We start from the raw sequence: 23,213 nt of genomic DNA, 5'->3' as shown, positions 1-23,213 counted from the left end.
TACCTAGCAATAGGGTCAACCACACCTCCTCACTGAGGCAAAAGTTTCTGTTCCTTCCTTGCTCAGTGTTGCTCTGGGATGTTCCTAAGCTAGTACTCCTTAATTAAAGTTTTTAGTCTAAGTTAGGAGCTCTATGAGGGGATTCTCAGATTGTTTTTGAGTACGGCCCCTGTATCTTAAATTACCAAAGAGAAAGCTGAGGACACATTATCAAGTGCTAAGCTAGTGGCCCATCCTCTCGCTCATACAACACACACACACATAGTCCACTATATGCATTATTACAACATCATTAAAGCAATGATTCTCAAATCTCACTGACTGGATAAGGACAGACCTAAACCCAAACATTCTACATTTTGCATAATAATGAAAGGCTGGTGCCATGAAGTGAATTAAATGCATGTCTTACCTTTTGAAGAGTTGCAAGCAGGGACTGTTGGTGCTGAACGTCCTACGAACAGTGTCCTTCCACTCAGTTGTACAGTTTCTGATGCGGTGACATCCGTGTGGCACTTGGAGATGATGTGCTGTACAGTCCCCCTCGACTGGCTGCGATTGTTTTTGCGAGCTGAAAAAACGTTAAGCAACCTCGTACTCCCTCTCAACAACAGGCGATTGTTACAAGTCCATAAAGTGTTTCACAGCCTTCACATCCAGAAGTGTGTCCCTTTCTGGTTTCAGTGCAACAAGTGCATGAACATGTTTGCAGTATAAATGCTCACAACAGCGTAGGCTACGTGCGTAGGGTCTGCGCACAAGCATAAATCCCGCTTCCCACTATGTCACATTACGCGATTGTGGAGTCATAAAATCGTGCCGTGACTCGGCCGACAGACATGACAGACTACACAATGATCCACTCCAATTATCCCCAGTCGTCTTTCACGACTTGTGTGATGTCATTGGGTTATTCTTGTCCTACTTTTATTATTATTACTATTATTTCAGTCACTGTGTCTGTTCATGTGCCAGCCGAAATGTTGTTGCATAAAAAGTGCCACCAGGTGGCAGGAGCTACATCTGAAGTATCTTACGCAGAAATGTAAATCACTGAATCCTCCACAAAAAGTCCCTGCAAATGTTTAAATAACAGCTCGTTTCAAAAGAAACTGATGCCCTCTGCAGTTGTGGTGAGTAAAAGCGTCTCCATTATGAAGAGGTAACATTCTTTGCTAGCTTGACGCTAATGGCAGTTTTTTGCCCAATCATTTTTCCCTTTTTAATCTGTGCGGTAACGTCCCTAGAGGAAATATCTAAAGAGAGGAAATATGTTGTTGTTGTACAGTTGTCGACAGCAGCCGATTGCCCTGTGCTCCTATTGGTCAAAGTGACGGCTGTGACGGTAGAAATTGTTAACAACAAAAAGAAAATCAAACATGCTGGACTTTCTGTTGGAACGTTGTGAGGCGTCCCAGGCGCTGCATCGGTTGTCGTGACACACTACATGAGATGAAATGATGGATTATCGCGTACAACACTTTTTGTCATTCACGATCAGAGCCAACACCGTACATCCCTGCGTCGGGCTATAATCGGGCTGATATTGAGTAGTGTGAACCAGGCACTAGTCCCCCTAATTATTACACACTGCTCCTTTAAGCTGCTTAACTGCTTACATCAAGGCATAAAGACATAAATGTTCAAACTTTTGCCAATATGGACATCCTATACATCGTTTGATTCTCCACAATTCAGTCATCATTTCATTTCAAGAAAACCACAAGCACCAGAGTATACTTCATTCAGATTTACCAGCATTGCAAACAAGAAATAAGAAAAAAAAAAGGTGCTTCCCTACCTTTAAATTGTCAAAGTCTGAACATGCGTCCATTCCTTGATTATTTACATTTCTTTAATTCATTAGGGTCCATGATCAAAAAAATTATAAGGGTTTCCATAAAAAGTAAAAGTTATGAATGCCGTCGTGAGGCTCATTGCTCACTGTATGCTAACTGCCAAGACTGCATATGAACTGACAGCAAACAGTATTTTCTCGTCTTATTTGCAGACAACAAGTTTAAAGTGTGTCCACCTTTCTCTCTTTAGTTTTATTTTCGGTATTTCAAACCGGCTCGTCGCTCAGTGGCAGGTGAAGGGGGGTGCGCCAGGTGCAGTGAATCCTCTGTTGACGATTTCTAGCACCTTTGTATCATTACAGTTTAACTATTATGAGTAAATGAACTGTTGAGAACTTACCTCCATCTTACCAGCGCCGCGGTCTCCCTGTGTATCTCTTAGCTCAAATCTGCTGCATGATTTTCGCTGGCTGTCGGGCTGGTGGACCATAAATCCATATGTTAAACGAACTGTACTTCCGCATTCACAAAGAGTAAGTTGGAGAAGTGGCTCGGGAGACTAATCCGCCGCTCTCTCTTTCTCTCAAAAACAGAACAAAATCAGGTCAAACTTCAATAAAACTGTAAAACTAAACAATGCTAGTCAAATTTTAACTGATATCATGTTGCTGTGTTGCCTATCTCTCACCTCAGGAACATATTTTAGTGTACTGTTTAACTGTGTTACCAGCCGGCCGCCATATTGTTTCTTGTCTCAACACAGCCAAGTTCACATTACATCACCCACCAGCTGCAGGGTTTATGGGTGTGGTGCTGCGCATACCCGGAAAACAATAAGGATCACTTTTAGATGAAGACCAAATAATTTGGTTTTGTATTATTGATGTTGTATTATTTCTAATTTGTATCTTTATTTAGTTATTTATGTTTCTGTTTTCCCTTTATTTTGGCTTTTTTTCTGTCTCTTTTTTCTTCTCTACTTGGTTTCACACCCATTTACTTTGATAATATGATGGACTTGCCTTCGTGTTTTAATTATAAATTGTTCAGTAAAGTTTTTTCCCCAACAGTATCTTTATTGAGTTTAACGACAATAAACAAAGGCATACACATACACACATCCAGTATGTGGTTATATACATCCACAAACACACAAATGAAGAGGACACCAGAACAAAATCTCGGTTCAAGTGCCGAGTATTTAACACACGTGTCATCCACCCCCACCCCAAAAGTATGAATTTAATAAAATGATCAAATATATATATATATATATATATATATATATATACAGTACAGGCCAAAAGTTTGGACACACCTTCTCATTCAATGTGTTTTCTTTATTTTCATGACTATTTACATTGTAGATTCTCACTGAAGGCATCAAAACTATGAATGAACACATGTGGAGTTATGTACTTAACAAAAAAAGGTGAAATAACTGAAAACATGTTTTATATTCTAGTTTCTTCAAAATAGCCACCCTTTGCTCTGATTACTGCTTTGCACACTCTTGGCATTCTCTCCATGAGCTTCAAGAGGTAGTCACCTGAAATGGTTTCCACTTCACAGGTGTGCCTTATCAGGGTTAATTAGTGGAATTTCTTGCTTTATCAATGGGGTTGGGACCATCAGTTGTGTTGTGCAGAAGTCAGGTTAATACACAGCCGACAGCCCTATTGGACAACTGTTAAAATTCATATTATGGCAAGAACCAATCAGCTAAATAAAGAAAAACGAGTGGCCATCATTACTTTAAGAAATGAAGGTCAGTCAGTCCGGAAAATTGCAAAAACTTTAAATGTGTCCCCAAGTGGAGTCGCAAAAACCATCAAGCGCTACAACGAAACTGGCACACATGAGGACCGACCCAGGAAAGGAAGACCAAGAGTCACCAGCCTCAGAAATCGCAAGTTAACAGCAGCTCAGATCAGAGACCAGATGAATGCCACACAGAGTTCTAGCAGCAGACCCATCTCTAGAACAACTGTTAAGAGGAGACTGCGCCAATCAGGCCTTCATGGTCAAATAGCTGCTAGGAAACCACTGCTAAGGAGAGGCAACAAGCAGAAGAGATTTGTTTGGGCCAAGAAACACAAGGAATGGACATTAGACCAGTGGAAATCTGTGCTTTGGTCTGATGAGTCCAAATTTGAGATCTTTGGTTCCAACCGCCGTGTCTTTGTGAGACGCAGAAAAGGTGAACGGATGGATTCCACATGCCTGGTTCCCACTGTGAAGCATGGAGGAGGAGGTGTGATGGTGTGGGGGTGTTTTGCTGGTGACACTGTTGGGGATTTATTCAAAATTGAAGGCACACTGAACCAGCATGGCTACCACAGCATCCTGCAGCGACATGCCATCCCATCCGGTTTGCGTGTAGTTGGACGATCATTTGTTTTTCAACAGGACAATGACCCCAAACACACCTCCAGGCTGTGTAAGGGCTATTTGACCAAGAAGGAGAGTGATGGAGTGCTGCGGCAGATGACCTGGCCTCCACAGTCACCGGACCTGAACCCAATCCAGATGGTTTGGGGTGAGCTGGACCGCAGAGTGAAGGCAAAGGGGCCAACAAGTGCTAAACACCTCTGGGAACTCCTTCAAGACTGTTGGAAAACCATTTCAGGTGACTACCTCTTGAAGCTCATGGAGAGAATGCCAAGAGTGTGCAAAGCAGTAATCAGAGCAAAGGGTGGCTATTTTGAAGAAACTAGAATATAAAACATGTTTTCAGTTATTTCACCTTTTTTTGTTAAGTACATAACTCCACATGTGTTCATTCATAGTTTTGATGCCTTCAGTGAGAATCTACAATGTAAATAGTCATGAAAATAAAGAAAACGCATTGAATGAGAAGGTGTGTCCAAACTTTTGGCCTGTACTGTATATATATATATATATATATATATATATATATATATATATAAATATTCATATATAAACACACACACACACACACATAAATATATATATATATATATATATATAAATATATATTTATAATGCAATAGTTATAAATACTAAATGAAAAAAATTAAATAAATGAATAAGAATGAGGGTTAAGAGCATCATATATTTGGTTGAGGATGATATTAGTGCAATACAATACACTTAAGTTTAAGTACACAATATATTATTGTGCAAATCTTCACAACAATTAACAAGAAGAAAAAACCCCAGACAAATTTAAATTATTGTAGAGGGTCGCTTATAGCATAGCCGCAGGTACTTCCAATAAAGTTTATTAAAAAAGAAAAAAGAAAAGGTCTGGTGCTGCACACAGCATTCTGGTAGTTGTAGGCTTTCTACCTCTTGAGCAAAAATCAAATGCCACAGCCTTTTTTTCTGTTTTCTCGGGACATGTATCACCAATTTGAAAAGAACTGCATGTCTCTACTGTATAGACAGGGTAGTCTTATGAGAGGACCATCTTTACAGCAGTGAAATAGTTATTTAACTTTTACTAGAGTGAACCAGTGCTTGAAGTTGGCGTATGTGCTTACTGTAGGAGCTAGATCAAATGAATGATTCTTAAATTATATATTTTTTTATATATATTTTTAAGTAATATCCCATTCAGACTAGTTTAGATAAACAATTTGATAGTATTTCCTGTATTTGCAGGTTTTGTGCAAGAGGAATTAAAAGCCCCTCCCATAAAAAAATTCCCATCTCAAATGTGCCCTGGTTGAGTTCAGTAGGTAGATTTTAATGATAACTAGATACCGGACTCCAAGATGGCACCTATTTATTCCAATGAAGTTGTTTGCCTGACACATTTGCCAAAAGAGTTTTGTAGCTTCCGAGTTTACTTCCGGCCAACTGAATATGTGCAGTAGTGTTTCTTCCACTGGCCCCGCCCCTGATTTCCTGCTCGGCTCATTGACCTTACATTGTGATGACATCACAGATTTTTAAATCACTTTTTTTGGCTCGAGGAAAGTTTTACAAATATAAAATCATCATGGCTCAAAAAGTCAGAACAGAAGGGTTCATAATTGACCATGTTTGCAGTTTGAGGTGTCCTATCAACAGTTTTACACACGTGTACACAGACTTTTTTTTTTCTTTTACACCACGAGTGGCCACTGGGAAAAATTTGCTGCAAGGCTCAGCTGCTCTCCTGTGTCTGGTTCAGCAGCACACACAAGCATACAAAGAAAAAACAACAAAAGAGTATGCCTATCTTGTTTATTTCAGTGGTATGAAGTCTGATACTTTTTACAGATTACAGGACTATTATTCCATCATGTGAATACAGAGTGTGGCGTAACTGCAGATACAGAAAGAACCCATAAAAGACAAAATAAAATGACTCATATCGCAGAAGAAAAAAACACATTTACAGGTCTTTAGAAAATGAACACTTGGTATACAGCATACATATATACTTAATATAATGGATCCAACAAAAACACTCAAAACAGTAGACAATGTTATTAATTTAAAAAGTGCTACACTTACATTTTAACATATCTTATTATGTATTTGATCAACTCACTGAACAGTATAATTGTACATATTACACATCAAAGGCATATATTACTATAAATTTATAACACCACCAGACTCATAGTCTCATACAGAGTATATGTGTTAGATGTGCAGCAGTGTGTAAAACATGCAGCGCTACGTATGTCTGAACTTCAGTTCAGAGAAGGTCACTTTGTGTTCATAGTAGAGCACAAAGTAATGCTGCCTTTTTCTCTTTTGGTCAACATTATCCAAGAGGTGGTCATCTTGTTTGAAAAAAATGTGGACAAAAAATAATAAATAACAATAGTAATAATGTGATTGCAAAGGATTTGTAATGAAGATCATGGACTGTAGCATTCAGTCATCAAAAACAAATTATCTTTAATATTTTCCTGTGGGTCCATGTAGGGTCCAACAAGTCAGAATGAACCCTTGATGGTCTAAACTGAGCAACAGTGGGTCATTGTTCTCTACCATAAATCATCTCCTCAAACCACAAGCACTGCCCCCTTCTGAAGCCTCAGAGGAGCGGTGCAACAGCTTAATCTCTTTTTTCAGGAAAAAGTTAACTCCATCAGGTCTCTCCTCTCCAGCTCTACTGACCCACCTGCCCAGACGGCCCACCCACAGCCTGGGACTGCCCAACCTCTCTGCTGTTTCTCAGACACTACACAGCAGGAAGTTGAGAACATCATTAAGTCAATGAAACCATCCACCTGTGCCCTGGACCCCCTCCCCACAGCCCTGGTGAAAGCCAACCTCTCCGCCATCAGCCCCCTTATCACCAAGGTCATAAATCACTCCCTTCACGCCAGTCCAATCCATCTGCCCTGAAAAGTGCTGTCATTAGACCTCTTCTTAAAAAACCCACCCTTGACTCTGATGTTTTCTCCAACTACAGGCCCATCTCCAACCTTCCATTTATATCCAAGGTATATATCATAAGTTCACTGTGTCACCTGTGGTGTCCCTCAAGGCTTGGTGCTGGGTCCTACCCTCTTCACTCTCTATACGCTTCCCCTCGGCCATGTTATCAGCAGGCATGGCATATCATTCCATTGTTATGCTGACAACACACAACTCTACCTGCGGACAGATCCCACCCCCTCTGCACTCCTGCCATCTGCCTCACTCACTACCTGCCTGGAGGAGATAAAGGTGTGGATGAAGCAAATTTCTTTTTATAACTTAACAGCTCCAAGACTGAAGCCATCCTTGTTGAGAACACCCCGGTGAGAACATCTCCCTGTCTACTTAACCTCAGCGTTAAAATGGACACCCACCTTACATTCGAGACCCACATCAAACACCTGTGCAAGAATCCCTTTTACCACCTCAGGAACATTGCAACACTCCGTACATCACTCAACCTGGCAGATACTGAAAAGCTTGTCCACGCCTTTGTCTCCACCTGGCTGGACTACTCTATTGCACTCCTCATCGGGATCCCTAGTAAAAGCATCCAGAGGCTTCAATACATCCAGAACAGTGCTGCTAGTATCCTGATGAGGGCGCGCAAGCATAACCATATCACACCCATCCTCAAATCACTCCACTGGCTGCCCGTTGAACTCAGAATTCAATACGAGGTCTCCCTCCTCACACATCAGTGCATTCATGGACATGCTCCACTCTATCTTAAAGAACTCCTCATTCCTCAGACTTCCTTATGCACCTGCCACAATGCCAACCTCCTCAACCCAGCCAAGACCAGACTCTTGGGAGACCGGGTCTTCTGCTTGGCCGCTCCCAGACTGTGGAATGCTCTTCCTGACCACCTGACAGCACCACAGACTGTGGACACTTAAACGCAACTTAAAGACTTACCTTTTTACTAAAGCTCACTCTTAGCATAGCATATCTGCACTGCCTTCTGTAGCATTTTGAGACTTGTGCGTTACAAATAAAATTTATTATTATTATTATTGTCACTGTTTTCAAACTTAACTATAGATGTGTTAATGTCAGTGTTCAATGGGAAATTGACTTGATCATGACTGATCACGCAGAAAGTGTTTTAGCAGCTGGAGGCGCCTTTTTGTCATTGTTTTTAATGAAAATAAAGCCTTTTGCTCACAGTTTTTGTGTTGCATAATGCCTCACATTTCTGCACTGTAAGCACCTGGCATTTTTTCCGGCGCACTCTGAACTCCTTGAGGTGAAAAAACTTCCACTCAAAGTGGAAAAGCGCACCATGTGATTTATTTTTTCGTCATCTTTTGTCCCATTGTCCAATCGCATGATTTGAGAGGTGGACCTTCTGTGGTGATCACGACAAGTTTACAGTTGGTAAACAATGGAGGAGAAACTGGTGACAACAGTTACTGGATACCCAGAGCTATACGGCCCAACAATAGACAGCAGGTTGTCAAACTGCCCCCGAGTCATCCTAAAATATGCCTGGAAACGTCCATCATGGAGGAGAAGCTCCTGGACCAACTGGTGGTACTCCCCATGATCCCTCAACCAGAGCTACAGCAAGTAACCTCAGCCTCAACATTTTAGGAACTAGATACTAATCACTGTGAAAAACAAACAATCAAAAAACGGTAGACTGATTATTCAGGAAGGTTAGTGTAATGACGTGATGGGGTGGTTGCCTGGCAACAATGAAAAGGCACAGCAGGCGTTTTTTTTTTACTAGTGGCATCCAATTTTAAACAAAAAAATGGCAGTGCTGTGCGCTGTGTGTTTTGTAGGTGTGATCAGGGCCTTAATCGTGTTTGTAAACATTACCTCTACTCATCTGCTGCAGTGTTCCATATTGAAAAGATAACAATTAAAAACAGACTGGAAGCTGTGGCATAGAAAATGAAGAAAACTTTGTTGATTATTTTAGTCACTCTGGTCCAGTAGCCGGGCTTGTTTTCTTCCTTCCTGCTGTCGAGGAGCTGAATCAGTGTTTTCACCATCTCCCTCAGCTCATCTGAGATGTTCTCCAAGTCCTGGCCTTCCTCCTTGAGATGGCTGCTGCTTCCCTGCATAAGTAATTTAATGGACTGGCAATTAACAAGATTAACAAGACTGTGGACTATGTAAAACTGCATGCTGCTACATTTCTATGTCCATTGTCTTGAAAATAAAAGTGTTTGTTGGTTTTGTTTTAAAATGTAAACCTTTAATTAACCTCTCAAATGACCATTTGTAAATCAATTACTCATCCTGTGTTACACTGAATGGGAGGCATGCGGGAAACTTTATTTTTCCTGCATGCCTCCACGATGGACGAAGAATCCAAAACAAGACACAGAAAATTCTTGATTCACTGAAGTCAAATGGGACTGAGTTTAACAATGGCCAACTCATGCAGTGTAGTCCAAGTCTCATTTATCCAGTCATATTCGCAGTACTTCCAACACATGCATTTTCATTAAAACCTAAATATTTAAAACATTTCTGTATAAATGGTCTCATGCACAGACTAAAAGCATGCCTGGGCAAACAAGTATGTTCGAACTCTCCTCAATGAAACGCACAAGCAGAGTAGTATGGTATTTTCGTATACCAACGTTTTTTTTTAAATATTAAGATTTTAGCTAAAACACAGGTGCTTGATAAGTACTGAGCACATGACTGGATAACTGAGACTGAGGCTGAATCCAAATGTCCACACTTCACTGAACTTGCAGTCTCGAGGACTTTGCCGGCATGTTTCCGGGAAGTTTGGGATTGCTGAGAGTTGCTCAATACTACAATTCATCCAGTCCACAAGGGGCCTCAAACAGACTTTCTGCAGACTTCCAGAGAGTCTGCCTGGGGTGCAGACTTCAGCAGACTTCACTGATTTAATAACACAATTCATGGCAATACGGTCGTGACGTGGGTTTTTCAACTGCCGAAAAAACAAAACAGCTTATGAATGTGTAAAATAGTTATTGATAGTTAGGTCTATTAAAATGTTACTTAAATTGTGTCGGCCATAAATAACATTAAACCACATCATGATACAGAAATATGTTTAAGTACAGGCTGTAGAGGGACTGAAAATACATAATATTATTGTGACCTATCAGGCTCTGCAGTGAAATAGGCTAAAAAAATTGGCTGAAAAACAACAAAAGATTGTCTTCTAATGTAAGAAATGCCCAGTTTATTAAGTTATAGTCCTTATTTACAAACATTTCTGTTTTTTAACACGTGTAGCCTGTTATATAGAGATGTATTAATGCATTTTGTAGTCACAGAAAAGGTCCTACATGGGATTTATATCTTTTTACCTGCAGGGACAGATGAGTAGGCACTGTTCATCATCAATGTATGAAATATATATGAATATGACAGCAGCAATAGTTGAACGTTTCAATGGCGACGAGTAAAACACATATTATATTGTGTATTTTATTATATATTATTATATTTTATAATATTCTTATTATTTGGACAATTTTTTTACGACAGTGCTTGTATGGACTTGCTTTATTTATTTATTCTAGAATAAATAAAAAATATCTGTGTGTGTACTAGGCCATTTATTATGCTGCAAGAATTGTTTGAGAGTCTGTAAACTGATGTTTTGATATAATTTTGCTGTTGTTTAACGTGACCCCCTTTTATGGCAATTAATTTTCAATTCATGGGCCAATTTTCTCTGCTTTTGGATTTTTCATTCACTGCGGGGGCATACAAGCTCTCTACAAGTTCAACGTAACTTTGGTTGTGTGATTGATATACACATGGTCATTTTGTTGGTGAAGTATTCCTTCAACCTTTAAAATGCAATTTGAGCCTAACCTCTTTGGCCACAGACAACAGTTCAGATGGAGGTTCGTCAGCAGACACATCACAGACACAGGCACAGTGATTCCATTTCTTCACCTCTGAAAGGATATGATCGACACAGAGAAAGTTGTAGCATATTCAAAATGATGTATTATCAGTTGTAAATGTGTCTGTAATAAAATCAGTAAAATATAATCAGAGCAATAGAAAACTGAATGACAATGGTAGGTTGAGTTAAGATCCAGAGGTTTGTAGAATTATAATCTCACCTCCATCACAGCTGTGTATGTCGTCTTTGCTCCATTTACCTCCACAGTCCTCACTCAGGCTTTGGACATTATTTGCCTTGTTGTCTTGGGATGTAGAGTCTTTGTCCATCAGATACATCACTAAAATTGTCTCCAGGAGGCTCAGCAGCATCAGACCAAACATCCCAATACAGTAGACCGCTGAAGGGAGAAAGCCATATCATTAATGTGGACAAACAACGACACATTGACTCAGTATTTGTGCTGTTCCTGCTCATATGAAGAACAGTCTAATAAAAGTAAGACTCTGAGCTTCTTTACCTATAAGTGGAATCCTGTCTGAAGAGGCAGGCAGAATTTCATTGAGAATAAGCTGCATCACAGTGACAGCAAGCAGCACAGTGACCTTGAAGCTGAGCTTCTCGCCCCCTGTGTCCGAGATGAGGAAGGAGGCCAAGTCCAGACAGAAGAAGAACAGGATGGGTAGCAAGAAGTTGGCAATGTAGAGGACAGACCGCCTCCTCATCTTGATCTATGAAGGTTTTTTAAGAGTCAGTTGGTTGATCTTCTAATTCATATACTTTTGTCAAAGGAAACATAAGCCCTGTTTCCACAGAACAGTATGGATCAGTTCAGTTCAGTACGCTTTTTTTCTGTTTCCACTGTGAAAAGCTGTAGATGGTACCAATGGAACCATTCTGTACCATCCCCATTTTTGGTCCCCCCTCTGTTGGGGTACCTAGCACACAGATCTGGTACTAAAAGGTGGAGCTGTGAACACTGCAGTCTGATTGGTCAGTAGAGGACGGTCACTCTGCTCAGGGCTGAGTTGTGGCTGGTTTTGAGGCTCATGTAACCACTGTTCATACTGTGGAGAGTTTAATTAGTAAACTGTAACTATGAAATGAAAGGATGTTTTGCTTAACTTAATTCACTGGGCCGACTGCCGGCGACTTTTAAAGTGGAACACTAGTAACTTGTAATGTTACTCAATGCATGAGGTGATGATGTGAATCAATCAACCCACCTTAAATTTCACTGTGACAACTTTGGCCATCAATCAATCAATCAATCAATCAATCAATCAATCAATTTTATTTATAAAGCCCAATATCACAAATCACAATTTGCCTCAGAGGGCTTTACAGCATACGACATCCCTCTGTCCTTTGGACCCTCACAGCGGATCAGGAAAAACTCCCCCCAAAAAAACTTTAATGGAGAAAAAAATGGTTCCAGGTGTTTATATATATTTAGGTTGAAGGATTATGTGAACTGTATTTATTCTAATCCTCACTCAGAGAAAAAAAAAAGCATCGCAGAGCATTGTTCCTGTGGGCTCCAGCAACACTAAACCCCTGAGCTTGCCTGAGAAGGACTAAATGCACAAACCTGCTATTTTTAAATATCCCATGGAGAGAGACTCTCACTGCAGCCTGTTTTATTTTGTTCTGAAAATGTCGGCGTGCAGCCTCGCTCTGTGGATGAAAAAGGAGGTGCAGACTTCCATCTGTGTCACCGGTAATTAGGAAATACAGTGAGTGCTGGACGGAGCAGTGAGTGACAACAACCCTGCCCATATTTAAGAGTACTGTTTGCAGTGGAAACACTAGGGTCTAGGTGCCATGTCTGAAGGGTTACTGTTGGTTCCAAAGGTACCACACTGAAAGTGTTTGGTGGAAACAGGGCTTATTAGGTACCCAGGTTACAACAAAAACAACAACAACAACAACAACAACAACAACAAAACACACCTTACATCTGCAGTTGTTGAGGAACCCTTCAAATTATTTACTTACAGCGGCTATAATTGATATACTACATAACAAAGCATCAAGTACTAATGTGACAACATCACTCAGACCTCCTTGGGAGGTGGTCTGAGTATAGTTCGCAGGTTTACGTAAAAGTAGCAAATGGAAGGATAGAACGTCTACCTGTAGATTTTCGCTGGAAGAAATAAACGTTAGCAGTAAAATCTACTTAATACTTACAGTGTAAACGATCATGCTTTGGTTGTAGCTAAAATTGTTGACAGTTTTCTCTTTGACAGTCATGTTGATGAACAGCCACTCATACTGAGTCCGCATCACTTCACGAGACCAGTCTGTGATTTTTGAAGCATCAAGGATGGCTTCAAACTTTAGTTCTTTATCTGAGGTGGAAAATAAAAAGAAAAACTTTGAGATTTCTTATCAGGACAACAACGGAGTGTATGTGCTGGTGTGTGTTCATATGACAATAAACTATATGGTATGAGTAATATGTGAGTGATTACAGCACTCATATTTATTCCAACACAAACTATACACATTTTAGGTGAATGTTGAGAAACTTTTGCTCTTGCTCTAGAAACTTTTAAACAAAGCAGGTTACGGGCTCACCAGAGTATACGACAGACTTGAAAGAGAGGCTGCAGCTCTGAACGTCGAAAGGAAATTTGTAAACTTGCATCCTGCACGTGCTGACCAGCACCTGGTCATTCCTATATTCCACACGACCATCCCATGTTATGGTGAGAAAAGGAGTTGGCGGGGCCTTGTCTTTCTCTGTCCTGTATGAAAACAAACACACCCATGATGGCAATTTGCTTTATTATGCTTCACACTAAATATCAAAAAGCATACTGACTGTTATACCATAAAACATAGGTCAACATTATCCAACTCTTTATTTTCCCTCTAATCTACCACTGTGTCTTTCAATATAGTAAACACTATCCGCATGGTATGACACATTTCTGCATGTTCTCGTGTTAATGAATTACTGCAACTGCTGGGTATCTACCCATAGGTCACGGAGAAGTTATAGTATAGGGAATAAGAGGTTGACAAATTTATACTTAGGAAGGACCTTTGATTAAATTACACAGTAAATACCAGTACATGTTAAATACAAACCTCTGGAAAATGCACTTCCTGTAGAACATGCATGATTTCTGGCAGCTGAAATGCTTTGTTGTTTGAAAAGCTGGAAGCTTAACTGTCAGAAGAAGAGCTGTGTTTTGACATGAAGACGAAGACAAAAACTTGAGTACTCATTCTGCCCAGTAAAAGGGGAGGCTCACCAGTCATCCAAAAAGCTCTGATAGGCCGTACCATTGATCCAGAAATACCCTTTCATCCTAAACTCTGTGCCCTTCTCAACAATCCCACAATGTGTAAGTATTCATCAACTAAGACTCCTGGGGATTGCCCACCTAATAAATGACGGTGTACTTGATGGTCCACTCCTCTGCTTAATAACTCTTCGAATGGTTCACATCCATCTGGGCATGTAAGATAATCACCAAGTCCTGTTTGTCATTTTAATAATGCTCCTAATCTACCTGTTACTTTTATTACCCCTGGTTTACACCACATGCTGACTGAGTTACAATGGCAAGTCTACAGTGGAGCAGTCATTGCCATTCTGTTTCTCTTAGATCTGCTCTACATATTACTCTTAATAATTCTGTCCTCTCTGAGTCCCCCTACCTCTCTAAAGTGCCTCAAGAATACCTGGAGATCAAGGAGGTGTTAAACAAGGCTCTGGCCTCCTTACTGCCTCCCCATTGTCTGTACGACTATGGCAATGACCTTCTCCCTCTCTTCTCAGTCAACTCCCCCCAAAGGCTGACTTTTCACAATATCTGCCTCCGAAATCTAGGCTATGGAGAAATAAATCAATGAGGTGGCAGCTGCCAGCATCATTTGACCCTCCCTATCCCTTCGTTAGAGTAGGCTTATTCTTTGTGGAGAAGAAGTATAAAGTCTGGCCCTGTATCGACTATCAAGGCCTCAAACACATCATGGTCATTCTTCCACTCATCTCCTGTGTTTGAACTTCTGGGCTATCATCTTTTCCAAATGACCATTGAAACACTTTTCACTTGTTTTGTATCAGAGAGGGGGATGAATGGAAGACATCCCTCAACACACCTTGTGGACACTATAAGTACCTTGTTATGCCCTCTGGCTAATAACATCTTCAGAGAGCCACTTAACACTTGTGTTTTTGTCTGTGTGGATGACATTCTCTACCTCTCCAGCTTTAAACAGGATCATGTGCAGCACATGATTAGGCTACCCCCATACCTCCAACCACTATCAGAAGAGCAACAACCTGTATCACGCACCTGCCGCAGGCAGATCGTCTAGGTGTACAAAGACGTCATTATCTGTATCCTTATCTGTTTAACCAACACAATGATCTGTTACTGTAACTGTACTGGGATAGGTGACTGGAGGTGGGCACAATTTTGTTTCGTTCTAGAGAAGAGGAATAGCGTACCAGTACCACTGGAAAACGCTGGTTCTGGTTCAGTGCTAGAAGTCACGCCCATAATTCACACAAGGTATCATGGGGACTTGGAATAAGGTGGATATGCTTCTGTCTAGTTTGCATGTATGTATGTATTTAAGGAAGGGAGCCGAATGGGACCAAGTGACCTGTCGGGGCCCAACCTCTCTAAGGTGCCTTTGGAATACTTGGATATTGGCAATGACCTTCTCCGTGGGTCAACGCCCCCCAAGGACCAACTTCTCTCCTGATAGGTACATCCTTAGTTTTGCAGGTATTTGGTCAAAATCCAAAGTATTGGACAAATAAAAAACTTGACCTCATGAAGGAGCTCGATGAAAAGTCATGAGATGAGCAAAGTGATTATAATTCATCCTGAGGGGAACATGAATGTCACAACCAATTCAATCCATGCAACAGTTGTCAAGACATTACACTTAAAACCTCAAAGACAACCTCATAGTGGTGCCACAGGAAGAGTCAGGGGATCACCAAAGTCAGTAGGATTAATCCTCTAGGGACCATGAAGATATGAAACAAATTTTATGGTAACCCATCAAAAAGTATTTGAGATATTTCAGTCTGGACCAAAGTAGTGGAATGACCAACTGGCAGACTGACATTACCATGCTGCTGGGACAAGCTTGGGGCTTTCTGCCAGAAAGCAATTTCTTGGTTATGGTTAGGAAAAAAAATGGGGTTTGGCCTGAAATAAAACTGCCCTCTAGGCAAATTTCTCCCATGTGCCGTTGCCATCCATAGAGCTATGCCGCTTGCCTGGCTAAAACATTTATTGCACTGTAAGTGTAGTGACTAAAAATACACATTTGGGCACTGCAGATATGCTAAACAAATGGTGTCTGGGAGCAGCTTCCAGCCCTCTACTGGTCTGGTCCATAAACTTGTCATATTCCCAATGTGTGTCTTTCTTGCTTCCTGCCACTCTAACATGATGCTCTACTGTTGTGAGTGTATGTGAATTTGTGAATGCGAAAACATGCATATACATTCCAACTTACATCTCTTCAATAGTTAGATCTGGCCTCCACAATACTTCAGTAGGTACTACTACTTGTTCGAGTCCACAAAAGTTAGGTGGATGCCAACCAAGCTGATCATTTTTCCAGCCCTACAAAGGAAAACAAGGGAGTGAAAAGATCAGGACGTGAGTAAGAAGCAGGGAAATAGATAGAAATAACTGAAAGATGCAAATTTAAGGAAACAATTTAATTTTCTACTAATGAGGAACAGGTGAGAATGATTTAAAAAAAGAAGAAAAAAAAACCTCACCATATAAATCCAAACGTAAGGAACGAAAGCCTGGTCTTTCTCTCTCTGTAGGCAAAGAAATAATATCTGTGAAAATCTTTCTAGTAGCACAGTTACATACAACATATTGACTTTACACACAGGGGAACTGTCAAAAACAAGTACTATCTGGTTTTAAAGTGGCTACAAGGTCTTTTTAAACCATGAAACGGTTTCAGTTCAATACTGATGCTGCTATATGATCTACGTAAGACCACGAGTAAGAGGACTCAGAGGTCTCTTTTTTTATAGTTTTTCTTAATGCCTTTCAAATCAGACAAAACGATTTCCGGCATGCAGACTGGAAGAGCCTATGTTTACATTTTTTACATTTTATTTTGTGGTTATTTCTGATACTGACTGGGAAAAAAAAGATTAAAGGGATAGCGACAGAGCGCTGGTGAAAACATGAATCAACCTTTGTCGGACATTCAAAAGATGGAGAGAACTGCAGGATTTGAAAGGATTAAAAACTCATCCAGAATCTGACTTTTTAGCTCCTGGACAGGTATGTAAATATAGATATTATTTATGAAATACATTGCTGGTACGTTGTTGGTGGCCGGTGGTTGGTGGCTGGTGGTGATGGTGAATAGAAGTTAACTTTGTTTCACCATTGTCACAAACTCTTCCTACAAACAGCTGCATTTAAACAATAAAAACAGTTTTAAAAATAAGTTGTGATTTTCGTTCACTCACTTCCAAAACAACACGAGGTGGTGCACGAGGTGGTGGTGCTCATGGGCACAAAATAAATCAGCTCCTTACTTGGAGATTACTAAATTCTGATCTGTTTCTCCTAAATCGTGATTAAGGAGAAATGAGGAGAAAAGGAATAAATCAGCAGGAGTTCTTTTGCTGTGCTTCTCAGAGGTTTCTCAACTCTTGGGACAGATAAAACGCAGAGTTGAGACTTGAATTTGATCACTGAGATAAAATTCTGAAATTGTGCAGGCTCAGTTATAAGCCAATCAAGTTTTCATTTGGATCTTACTGTTATCTCGTGTGCAGAGAAGTGTGAGAGAGAAAATAGCCTTTAAATAGCTCAGGATTGGGCTGAGACAAGAGGAAGCCTGTTTCACAGGAGCTGAGTTAATGAAGTATTAAAAAATGGTTGACATGTCATTTTGATGTAATATTGAGCTCAGTTATGTTTAGGAGAAAAATGCTGGACAAAGAAGAGCTCTTATTTTGAATTTTCCTTTCCTATGGAAGGGGCTGCCAAAATCAACACAAAATGAGTTCACAAAAGACACAGAAAAATTTCCTTGTGGTTGCTTTCAGTCAAAATACAAGTTCTCAGATATTAGAGTTCATGTAACACTTTGAAGAAGCAAAGAACTCTTTGGTTAATACATGTCAGATGTAAGCACAGGTGTAGATTTTGGGTGGGATGCACGGGACACATCCTTTTGAATATCTGAATATTTAGAACATGTACATTTGTCCCCCTAGGAAAAACATATAGGTAGTAGAGGACTTACAGACCATGAATTGATGCAGAAAATGGCCCAGAATTCTGGAAATTGAGTGTTTGATTTTAATTTTTTTTGGCGCGAGAGGCAGAAATAGTCATCATCATTAAGAAGAAAAACATCATCTATAGGCCTGCCAAACTTTAAAGTTTACTACTGGGTGGCTCACTAAAACATCATATCATGGTGTAAAAAGGGCCCAGCAGCTGACTCAAGTGGCTACCCAGTTTGGCTATCACTAGAGCATGCTCCTTGTAAGACCTCTCTTCTTGCCCTTCTTAACAGCCCCACCAAAACAAACAAGTTACTTTAAAATAGTAGTTTTGCCATTAGGTATACTCTTAAAATCTGAGAGCAAATCAAATTAAAAATTACTCCGTCTTCCTCCCACAGTCCAAAGACATGCAGGTTAATTGGTGGCTCTAAATTTTCTGTAGGTGTGAATGTGAGTGTGAATGGTTGTCTGTCTCTATGTGTCAGAGGATAGGTGGTTACAGAAAATGAATGAATGAACATAAAGCACCAAATACTACTGTAGTCCAATATGAAAAAATCATGTGTTTGTCCCTGGCTTAAATGATTAAGTTTTCTCAGACTGGACTCTTCAGGGTATCAAAGACATAGGGGCTCTATACCTTGGTGGGCACTCCATGTTGTTTGAGCAGTTGCAGAGAGCATAAATCCCCTACCACATTATATGAAGGCATAGTGATGTCAGCACAAATGCACTTAAGCAGAATTGGGAGAGTGAGTTGGGTGAAGAGATGGACAATGAGATTTGGTAGGAGAGTCTTGAAAATGTGCACAAATGTTCAGTTAACTCTAGACACAATCTGATACAATTTAAAACAGTGTATCGCTTTTCTACACTAAAGATTTTCCCTGATGTTTCCCCCCTCTGTTGTAGGTGTAAAGAGGCAGATGGGACGTTAACACATTCTTTTTGGACAGGCTGAAAATTGTTAATTTAGGAAGAGTGTATTTGAATGTTTCTCTAATGCCTTTGAAAAGAATGGGAAACGTAATCTGTCCTAGGTGCCATGAGTATGTTACCTTTGGTAGACAAGTCTGAAACCCAGGCAGTTTCATGTGGTTTGGTTGTGGCAAGGAAACTACATTCTATTATTCTACTTATGTGGAAGTCAGACTGCGCACCAACATATGATACATGGATAAGAGAGCTGATGAAGGTATCGTATTTAGAAAGGTTCTCTTATCAGAATGAGATTCAAATATTTGTGAGAATTTGGAGCCCTGTCCTCGAGTATCTCAAGCTTAGTGAATTGTAATAAACTGACAGTGTAACAGTGTACCCTCTATCGCTGTGTATATGTATTTCATTTTACTAGTAATGTTGAAGTCTGCGGACTGTGAAGATATTTGTGACTGAGTTGTTAAGATGATGTACTGAGTGTTTTTTTTTACTATTGAAAATCCTCAAATGAAGGTTTACCAAAAAAAGAACAAATTGATGGAAAATTCAAAGCGTAATTTGAAACTTACCACATCCAGAATGCCATAGATAGACATTTGGAGGTGTACCCGTGTGGTTGTTTTGTAATCTCTTACAGGTCGGGCCATGGTGTACAGCTCCATCTTTTTGGACAGGTTCAGCTGTCTCAAAACATCCTCATAACTGCAGATAACCTCAGCATCTACAGCAGAGACATCAAGGAACATCCTCAATCAAAGACTTTATTCTCAAAAGGCCAGGCTCCCCTTTATTCTGAATTTATTACCAAAATCTGAAAACACCAGCTCACAAATGTCTTCAGTAATATCCGGTGTTTGTGGTCACTGAAAGGCCATTATGAGTCGGGTGTTGGCAGGATTGCGGGACTTTATATTATTAGTCCACTAATGATTTCTAAATGTGAGCGTTTTTACAGTCATTTCAGTTTACACAGGGCTCTCTATTTGAGATCTATCTGCCACACATCATCCTAATGCATTTAACATTAGCCCAGGCTAACCCGCAAACATTCACAACAAACTTGTGTGAATACTTTTTCTGTTTGTCTGTAGTAACATATCTTTTAGTTTACTTTTACACACAAAAACTGCTTAAGAAAATCAAAAAAGTGTCTTAAGTTTCAAGACTTGCATAATTAAGGCTACAGGAATAAATATTAACACAAACAATTACTGTACACTTTTGGATTGTTTTTTACATGTACATACCTTTGTTGTTGTCCGAATAGTCGTAATAATCATATGAGTTAATGGAGGTCTTTTCACCTGACAGAAAAGAGTATACAGGTCTTATCCTGATTCAATGCAGCAGTTTACAGTTTTGTTAAAACCGTTAGGAGTAAGTTTTCTCGGTATACAAGTCCGTAAACAAAATGTATTAAATATGTATGTTTTCTTAGTAAGCTCTGGTGGGTTTTAACTGTTTTTTGAGATTCCACAATAATGTCTACAGGAATAATATTCATACTAATAATTACTGTGCATATTTGGAATGGTTACTTCCTGTACTTACTCTCCTCAGAGCTCTGGTTTGACTTCTGATGATTAAGATAATCAAGCTCTGTGTGCTCTGAGTAATTGGAGGTACTTCCCTCTAAAACAAAAGAATAAACAGCTCTTTAGATTTAATATTATTTTCATGAACACACATCTCCTGCCCTCATACACAGCATGATTAATGACAAAAAATGACGATAGAAAAAATGAACAGCAACATGTCTTTACAACAACAGTCACCCTGTTTTTTTTTAAATTATTCACATATCACACTGCGAGCTTCTGGAACTGGAAAGAGGTATTTCTTGGAGTATAATTATTTCTAGTTAAAAATTTTTATGCTGTATAACAAAGCTCCATTCACCTCCATCATATTGGGGTGACAACAGAAATGTCTAAGCTGCATGCATCATACAGAATTGTTCCAGCTTACCTATGAAGAGGAGCAGAAAGAGGAAACCTGCAAGCATCATGACTGTGAGAGGTCTGCACAGTTAATGAGCGTCCCTGTCTTCTCTGTGTTTTCTGGAAATGTTCGATGCAGTAATAAAATCACTGCCTTGTACTGAAGAGGGCTGGGCAAATTTAATGTCCATCCCAGTTTTTTTTTCAATCTCATTAGTCTAATGATGGAAATAAAGCCTAATGCAACAAAACTTTCAGGAACTGCCAACACCCTCGACACTTGGCCGCCTGCAGGCAAATCAATTCTGCCAGCAAACCACAAGTTTCCTGCTTCCATTGTTGTGGCTGTTGAGTTTCCCAAGTTAGGTGGTTCAGTGTAGGAGCTGTGTCTGAAAGGAGTCTTATGTCATGCAGAAATTAACAAACTACAATTTACATTTATTTACAATAAGTATAACACTATTTTCAGGTGTAACTGGTTATCCATCTCTTTTCTTTTCTTGTCTTATCAGGGGTCAACACAGGCACCAAGTCATGAACAGGGCACATTTTAAAAACAACTAGGTCAACTTAGGTCACGATATGATATTATTGCGGTTTTAAATATGTTGGGATGTGCTGGGTAATATGATAATATATAATATCATTTATTACCTTTTTTCAACTGTAAATGATGTCCCCAAAGGAAAACTTTGTCACCATCTGTTTTATCTAACAAGACTCTGTTCATGTCACTTCAGTTATTTATCTTATTTTATTTTTTGCAGCAAAATGTATCTAGTGGATGGAAAAAGCAATTGATTACATTATTCTAGATTATCTATTTTGTATAATATCAATAATTTGTATAATAAAAAAATCTATACTTGCCACTGTGTGATGATACGATATTGCCACACAAAACATTGCCATACAATGCTGTATCTATTTTTGCCCCCATCCATTTACCATAAGTGTCAGTATATAGTGCATCTATGTACTGACACTTATGGTAAATGCATTTAGACAGCCAAGACTGAGCTGACGGGGAGAGCTAGCAATCAACGTAGCACAGCTAGTGGAAGGATACACATGTAACTATGTCTGGGTTTCAAATAACGTGTTAACACAGGGTATATAATGCCAGGGTTGGCACTAAAGAGTGGCCCTCACAAAATCAGCCTACTGGGAAAATACCCTAAGTTCCGGATGGCCAGTCTGTGCATGTCAATGTTGCACAGTGCTTTGAGCAACTTGTCATGGAGCACATGAAATCACGACTCCCTGTCAGCTTAGACCCTCTGCAGTTTGCCTATAGGGAAAACCGGTCTATGGAGGATGCCATATCAACCCTGCTCCACCTCACCTTGACTCATCTGGAGGCTAAGAAACCTATGCCGGGATTCTACTCATCGACCTCAGTTCAGCATTCAATATAATCTTGCCACAACAGTTGGTGATCAAATTGCAGCTGCTAATCATAGACACTGGCACCTGCAATTGGATCCTGGACTTTCTCACACAGAGATGGCAAAATTGGCAGCAAGACATCATCAACCATCACAGTGAGCAAAAGTTCCTTATGGGGTGTGTACAGAGCCCAATGCTGTTCACGCTGCTTACTCACAACTGTTCTGCAAAGTACACTTAAACCACATCATAAAGTTTGCTGATGATACATCAGTCCTGGGCCTCATCAGCAATGGAGATGAGTCAGAGTGCAGGAAATAGGTGGAGCAGCTGGCAACCTAGTGCAAATCCTACAACCTCATTCTCAACACTGACAAAAGAGATGATTATTGACTTCAGGAGGACTAAACCCGACCAGCACCCCCCTCTGATCATCTCTGGTTCTGTTGTAAAGGGAGTAAAGTGCACCACGTTCCCAGAATACCATCTGGCAGATGACTTGACCTTCAACAACACCACAGCTCCACACCACTTAATGATCACACAGAGATAAGATAAAAAAGGATGACAATAATATTCACTGCCAAGCACACCGTGAACTGACACAGTGAAATTCAATTGTTCGTCCTTGTTGTGTTTGT

The 23,213-nt window shown here is 40.0% G+C and overlaps 1 protein-coding gene across 1 annotated transcript; it reads right to left on the bottom strand.

Moving 5' to 3' along the window:
• Positions 1-5,985: 5,985 nt before the first annotated feature.
• On the bottom strand, positions 5,986-21,331 carry LOC117246720 (5-hydroxytryptamine receptor 3A-like). Its single transcript, XM_033610656.2, has 12 exons — positions 21,212-21,331; positions 20,795-20,875; positions 20,491-20,547; positions 19,813-19,964; positions 16,817-16,861; positions 16,546-16,655; positions 13,630-13,799; positions 13,240-13,400; positions 11,567-11,777; positions 11,267-11,446; positions 11,010-11,095; positions 5,986-9,256 (listed from the first exon to the last, which is right to left on the bottom strand). The coding sequence occupies exons 1-12, from the start codon at positions 21,249-21,251 to the stop codon at positions 9,017-9,019; spliced, it is 1,533 nt and encodes a 510-aa protein (XP_033466547.2). The 5' UTR covers positions 21,252-21,331; the 3' UTR covers positions 5,986-9,016.
• Between the last annotated feature and the right edge of the window lie 1,882 nt (positions 21,332-23,213).

The sequence above is a fragment of the Epinephelus lanceolatus genome, chromosome 21, assembly GCF_041903045.1.
Source record: "Epinephelus lanceolatus isolate andai-2023 chromosome 21, ASM4190304v1, whole genome shotgun sequence".
Taxonomy (NCBI): Eukaryota; Metazoa; Chordata; class Actinopteri; order Perciformes; family Serranidae; genus Epinephelus; species Epinephelus lanceolatus.
Note: the sequence above shows the minus strand (reverse complement) of the source record. Positions and strands in the feature narration are given on the sequence as shown.